We start from the raw sequence: 7,601 nt of genomic DNA on the forward strand, positions 1-7,601 counted from the left end.
GAGACTGACCGGAGCATTTCGTCGTAACACGTTACGATACGAGCATTCAGGCAATCAGTACACTGAGCCGAGCCTTCCATCCAGTTTCGGATGCTCGCCGCGAGCGATGTTACGACGAAATGCTCCGGTCAGTCTCCGCCTTTATATCCATGCTTTTTTTTACATCAGATTTGAACAGTATGTTAGTGTGGTAGTAGAACAGAGTGGTAAAATGACATTTTGGACAGTATGTTAGCCAGAATGACCGACGACAGATGGACGAAACGCGTTCTGGTGTGGAGACCGAGGAACCAGAGGCCTCAAGGACGTCCACCGATGAGATGGGTGGACGACATCAGGAAGTTTGCTGGAAGACAGTGGATGGGGACGGCGCAGGATCGGGAGGAGTGGAGGCGGAAGGGGGCCTTTGTCCAGCAGTGGACCTCAACGGGCTGATATGATGATGATGTTAGGGATTCCTTCAGGGTTGAGTAAAATTTTACCATACATAATATATTTTTTAAATTATACATTGATGTTTAGAATTATATGATCATTTATATCTTACAATCAGTTGTAGTATTGAAAATTTTAAGTAATTTTTTAAAACTTAAATAGAAACTTTTTTAGGTTTTACTATAAAACAAATAATTGCATCACCTGTCATCAAATTCAGTGCACACGTTAATCTCTGATTATTATTATGAATACATTGACCTGACATGATAGTAGCATGAGTCTGCCATGCATTTTGGGAGATTAATTTTATCTTGCGTAATTATTTTTTATCTTATTAATGTCAGTTCATTAAAGTCAGTTAATATACAAAAAAAAAATATCATTTACGCAAGCGGAACATTATCTCGATGTATAATTTGCAGATCTTCATATTTGAAATGCTGTTTTTGCTAAGCCTCCACTAGAAAATATATGGTAACTTATAAAATAAAACAATTTATTTACAACATTTTGAGTGTGTCCAAATACTTGTTCACAAATCTGGATTATCTCCAATTCTAGGAGTTATTTTTCATATTATTTTTGACATCTCATCAAAGATGACGAAGAATATGGAAGTCTGGGCATTTACGGGGCTGACGACTGTCATAGGCTGGTTTAAGCGATCACTTTACACACGTGTTCAACAATTCTACCCATTATTGACAACCACACTATTCGAATTCTCAGAAGTTCTATATATATGAACCAATTTCGAAACATTGTTAGAACTTCATTAGAACTTCACTAGAGACATCTATTGTTGAGATGAAAAGAAGCTTTTTTATTTAGCAGAAACTGAATTATTTTTATTCTTCATACCCTTATCCGCAACCCAGTGGTGTACAGGGCACTGCATCATATTGACGCAGTGTTATTTTGTTATTTACATGAAGGCAATGTGATCATTGCTTTACGAACCACTTGGGGTGATATTAAATAAATATGGGAGCGGAATATATACATATATATTGAAAAACATTCTTACAAAGAAAACTCATAATCTTAATAAACAATAAAATAAAATGATATAGCTACCCTACGTATATCCTTACAAAGAAAACTCGTAAAGTTAATAAACAATAAAATGAAATGATTTATTAATTTGGCGTTTAATTTCTACAAATCCATTTTAATTCATGTATTAATTTTAAATCAAACACAAATTTAGTAGACTCAAAAAATCTGTTTGATTTAAAATTAAAACATAAAATAAAATGATAGCTACGATATAATGATATTTTCTATGTAATGCAGTGGAATGGCGTTCCGGCACCTTTTTCACAGATTTTTTACGAAACAATGTTTGCGATTACGTAATTACAATCTATATTTATATAATTCGTCAAAATGATAGGAAAAGTCGCCTCAAATTTTATTTAAATGACATTTGAATAAAAATTGTTTTAGTAAAAAGCTTGACATAATGTGAGTTCTGGGACATTTTATGTTTGAAGAAAGCCCTTCATACCTTAAAAAAATCTTTTTTAGAAAGAAGTTTAACTTCTGACATGCACTGTTTATTTGTTTTCATTCATTCAAACCCTTATCCGCACCTTAATGGTGCATAGGGCACTGCATCATATGAACGCAGTGTTATCTTGATTATCTATCAGCCCTTCGTTTCAGGTACCAGTCCAGGGTAATATTGAATAAATATTACAGTGAAAAAATCACTTATATTTTTGTACCTACTTAAAATACAATGTCTCTAAGATGGCCTATTATTATAATAAAAATTTATGTATATGTCCGCCTCCGTAGTGTAATGGTCAGCACGCTCGGCTACCGTTCTGGAGGTCCCGGGTTCGATTCCCAAGGGGGGTAAAATAAATATAAGTGATTTTTTCACTATAATATTTATTCTACATTACCACGGACTGGTACCTGAAGCGGAGGGCTGATCACCTTTCCTTCATGTGTAAAAACGATCAAGATAACACTGCGTTTATATGACACAGTGCCCTATGCACCATTCGGGTGCGGATAAGGGTTTTATTTTTATATATAAAATACAATGTCTCTAAGATGGCCTATTATTATAATAAAAAGTGATGAATAAATCAAACAAATAATGAAATGTAACGACATAATGATTGACGATTCACCTACCATGCACGGTATAACAATGACCTTGTCAGTCAGTTTGGAAACAATGCTTGTTTATCTGAAAATGATCTATAATTTCCATTCCGCATGCTTACAATTTGTGCAATGATCTTGCGACAACCTATTGCAGTGGAATCTCAAACATTTTTTATTAATATGTATTGTTTTTTTTTAATAATAAATATAATAATAAAACCCTTATCCGCACCCCATTGGTGCATAGGGCACTGCGTCATATAAACGCAGTGTTATCTTGATCGTGTACACACGAAGGAAAGGTGATCAGCCCTCCGCTTCAGGTACCAGTCCAGGGTAATATTGAATAAATATGACAGTGAAAAAATCACTTATATTTATTTTACCCCCCTTGGGAATCGAACCCGGGACCTCCAGAACGGTAGCCGAGCGTGCTGACCATTACACATAAATTAGAACTTTATTAATACGATATATTTAATGATAAATCAAATTATAAATTCACCAAAGCTCAAAGCAAGAAACTAGCAAGTTTTGAAAATAGATGCCTGAGGCGAATACTGGGTATAAAGTGGTATGACTTGGTCAGGAATGACGATGTGAGGAGAAGAACTCAACAGCCCCTCATACTGGAAGTCCCGAAGAGAAGAAGGTGGACATGGTTGGGACATATCCTTAGAATGCCACCTGAGGGCATCAACCCCTCATGTCTCTTCTTCCAACCCCGAGGATTCCGGCGCCCCGGAAGGCCGCTGACGACCATTCACCGACTATACTCAGCGGAACTTCGAGACGCCGGACTGACCTGGGAGGAAGCCAAGGAGTTGGCGCGTGACAGAGTGACTTGGAGACGACTCGTGTTGGCCGTATGCTCCACCTAGGGAGCGAACATGGAAGAAGAAAAAGATTTAATGATAAAATACAGTTTGCCATAGAAAACAACAGAGGTAAACATATAAATTTCATGGATCTTGATTTAGAAATAATTGATAGAAAAATCAGTTTTGATGTATACCAAAAACCTACACATGCGGATACTATAATTCCCCCTTTTTCAGCCCATTTCCCAAGTCTGGCTAGCTTCAATTCCATGATCCATAGAGCACTACAAATCCCATTAAATAAGAGTAAATTCAACCGAGAAATTAATACACTTAAACAAATCGCATGCAATAACGGTTATAAACAAAAAACGATACGCAATATGGGCCTGTAAAAATAACAATAATTTAAGTTTTGTACTGACATTTCTTGGCGGCACTACATTTTATAGAATAAAATAACAACTATGTAATTTTTTTCCACATTATTTTTATTTAACCAGCAACCGGGTTTCGTCGTAACCAACATCATCAGCCTGATGATGTTACGACAATATCCGGTTGCTGGTCAAATAAAATTAATTTGGAAAAAATTACAGAGTTGTTATTTTATTTTAAAAAATAATTTAACTAAAACCTTTGTTTACTCGGGCGATAGTGAAAATGTAAAAACCAAGTGGAAAAGAATCATTTACATAAATAAAACATCACATTAATTAACTGAAAAAATTTCCTGATAGTATAAAACCAGCATTTTACACAAAAAATAATTTGAATAGAAAATTTTAAAATCAAAATATTAGACAACAGTGTCATATATAAATTAAACTGCGACTGTGGAAGTTCGTACATTGGTAAGACTTCCTGAAAATTCAAAACAAGAATCAGGGAATATGAATTATTTTTAAACATAATTCATGGTTCATTTATTGATTCGGCAGTCACTTTGTGGTATAATCTACCCATTTTTAATTAATGTTTTACTTAGTGAATACCACTATTTCTCAAAATCTACTGTAACACGTGTTTCGATGCATTCTATACGGTGTTTGAAAATGATGCAGAATGCATCGAAACACGTGTCACAGTAGATTTTAAGAAATATTGGTATTTCCTTAGTAAAACATTCCATCGTGCGTAGTCCGTATCATATCCCATATATGGGAGTATCTCACTATCCTGACAATTTCAAGACCCATAATGGCGTCAAGTAGTAAAGACGTCGGACTAAAGAAGAGAAGAGTAACAGAGTTTAAAACAAAGCCAACATGCCTGATATGCAATCATTCTATTTCTATCTTGAAAAATTATAACATTAAACAGCATTACTAGGCTAAACATGCAAATAAGTTAAAAAAGCACCTAATAAATTACTTACTAGCACCTAATATTTTGTTTGCTTTGAATAACAAAATAAATTTTGTTTTACGGCCCGTTAGGAAATCTCATTTCTAAAATCTGGCTCGGGTACTGAAAATGTTGCCCACCCATGGCCTACACCAAGAAGAAGAAGAATAAGAAGACCTTCTGCATTAATGTTTTTATTATTTATGTAGATTATTATTTTTTAAAATACTTTTCGCTTGTAGAAACGCTTGAAAACACAAGTCAAGTTGCCCAGTTGCTAGGCAATATTCGACAAATGATTTTCTTATCAATTTATATGCATCGCTTGATAATGCCGATATTTTTATGCAAACCTATCAGAAAATAGTCAAGTTCAAGAAAGGTTATAGGTGTCTGAATTTAAAAAAAATAATGAATCACAAAATAAGTCATAATTACAAATTTAAATGAAGAGGTCAATAACTCTTTGATTTAGCAAAATGGATAGTGTTTTAAAAAAACAATACTAAGATATTGAATTGTTTTAGTTAATTATTTATTGTGTAATTACGTTGCAGTGTAATCCTGGTAATCCAAGGTAATTGGGTTAACTGTGGCCTGTTCGGATTTGGAAAAATTCGGATTAGCCAAGAAATTTATAATAAAATACATATATTCGTATTACACTATAGCGGTTACGTTGTATGGGCCTGTTACTTTTCATTTTTTACATTTAAACTAAGAGAGTTAATTTTAAAACATTTCTTAGATACACAGAGGTTTTCCATCTATTATTTCTAGCCCATAACGCTGATTTAATTTACTAATAATGCCATTACTAAGGCAAAATTAGTTTGAGCTATTTCTGAAACAGGGTGGCAAATCTGCAAAGGCCCATTACATTTTGCCCGTAGTAGGAATGGAAAAGTCTGCAAAGGCTCATTTTTTGGTAATACTAGGAACAGACAAATCTGCAAAGGCCCATTAAATTTTGCCCGCAAAAGGAATGGAAAAGTCTGCAAAGGCTAATTTTTTGGTCGTACTAGGGACATATTTATTGTCACTGCAGACAGTTGGTAGAATACCATATTGAACTGTTGGGTAATATATCAAAAATTAAACAAGGTTTGTTGAATCCTACATTTATTTATGTATATGTTAATACGTGACGCGTTTCGTCTTCTTAAGACATTATCAAACATTCAAGCGAGTGTTTGATATGTTAATTTCTTAAGAAGACGAAACGCGTCACATATTAACATATACATAGATAAATGTATAATTCAATCCGACAAACCTTGTTTAATTTTGGATATATTACCCAACAGTACTAGGAAAAGACAAATCTGCAAAGGCCCATTACGTTTTGCCTGTAAAAGGAATGGAAAAGTCTGCAAAGGCTCATTTTTTGGCCGTACTAGGAACAGACAAATCTTCAAAGGCCCATTACATTTTGCCCGTAATAGGAATGGAAAAGTCTGCAAAGGCTCATTTTTGGCCGTACTAGGAACAGACTAATCTGCAAAGGCCCATTATTGGACAAGCAAATCTGCAAAGGCCCATTACATTTTGCCCGTAATAGTAATGGAAAAGTCTGCAAAGGCTCATTTTTGGCCGTACTGGAAACAGACAAATCTGCAAAGGCCCATTATTGTACATGCAAATCTGCAAAGGCCCATTTTTCATGCTACGGGAAAATTGAGTAAAGGGTTAAGAAAAAAATTATAAGATGCATTTCTCACCTGCTCGGAGAAATTGATCACCGATATAATGGATAATACTTGTAGAATCCACATGGAATGAGCCATCTTACTGCAGTCAGATTTCACCAGCGGTTGTTGTCTGTGGAGAGATTATACCAAAACTGAATTATCCATAGGTAAAAACATTGTTATCAATGTATGAGGAATAAACATGAACACAGTATTGAGTACATTAGAGAGGGGATGTCAGGCCAATTTGGCTTAAAAACATCAATTTTTACTTTTTGAACTTTTTTGCAAAATTATTATTATTATTATTTTTAATAATAATTATTTTTATTATTAAAAATTCGGGTTCGATTCCCAGAGGGGGGTCTAATAAATATAAGTGATTTTTTTCACTCTAATATTTATTTAATATTACCCTGGACTGGTACCTGAAGTGGAGGGCTGATCACCTTTCCTTCGTGTGTTAACGATCGAGATAACACTGCGTTTATATGACGCGGTGCCCTATGCACCATTGGGGTCCGGATAAGGGTTCGAATGAATGAATTATTTTAAATTATAAGATAAACATTTGTGTTTTTATTATTTACAAAAATACTTTAATTTCATACTATTTCTGTGAGATTCAGCGGCTCATTATTAGAAATAGGTATCAAATTGTGGTAGAGTGGGTTCGAACCGAGAAACTCTGACTCAAGAGTCCGCGACACTAACCACGGGGCCACAACCCGACACCCTTCTAAACTATATCCGCACCCAATGGTCCATAGGGCACTGTATCGTATTGACGCAGTGTTTTCTTGATTGTTACTTCTGAAAGCAAGGTGATCACTCCTGAGTTTCTAGGACCAGTCCACGGTAATATTATACATATATAAAATATATAAAATAAAATAGAGTGTAAAATCACTAATATTTATTTTCACCCCCCCCAGGGAATTGAACTCGGGTCCTCCAGCCGGTAGCTAAACACGCTAACCATTACATACAGAGGTGACAAAATGTTAGTTATGTTATATTACCACTAACTGAAATTTTCATCTACTATATTTGTCATTTTATCATTTCCCATTTTTTGTAATACCACTTTTTTTCCACTTTGTGAAATACAATTATTTTTTTAAAAGTGGTATCACACAAAGTGAATGATGAATGATGAGAGTATTATATTACCATACCA

General features: G+C 34.6%; 1 protein-coding gene across 8 annotated transcripts in view; it reads right to left on the reverse strand.

Annotated features, from left to right (window-relative positions):
• The window catches only part of LOC148307515 (vanin-like protein 2), a 68,851-nt gene that overhangs the window by 19,571 nt on the left and 41,679 nt on the right, over nt 1-7,601 (reverse strand). For 5 of the 8 annotated variants that reach the window (XM_088263302.1, XM_088263305.1, XM_088263300.1 and 2 more), the window contains 2 exons: nt 6,452-6,551; nt 3,368-3,439 (listed from right to left, as the gene is read on the reverse strand). In XM_088263302.1, the coding sequence (XP_088119428.1) occupies nt 3,368-3,439; nt 6,452-6,551 (172 nt within the window). The remainder of the gene's footprint in view (nt 1-3,367; nt 3,440-6,451; nt 6,552-7,601) is intronic. The other 3 variants (XM_088263308.1, XM_088263301.1, XM_088263307.1) reach the window with 1 other exon arrangement.

Source organism: Brachycentrus maculatus, unplaced genomic scaffold (assembly GCF_059751285.1).
Source record: "Brachycentrus maculatus isolate JH-2025_06_01 unplaced genomic scaffold, ASM5975128v1 h1tg000198l, whole genome shotgun sequence".
Classification (NCBI taxonomy): Eukaryota; Metazoa; Arthropoda; class Insecta; order Trichoptera; family Brachycentridae; genus Brachycentrus; species Brachycentrus maculatus.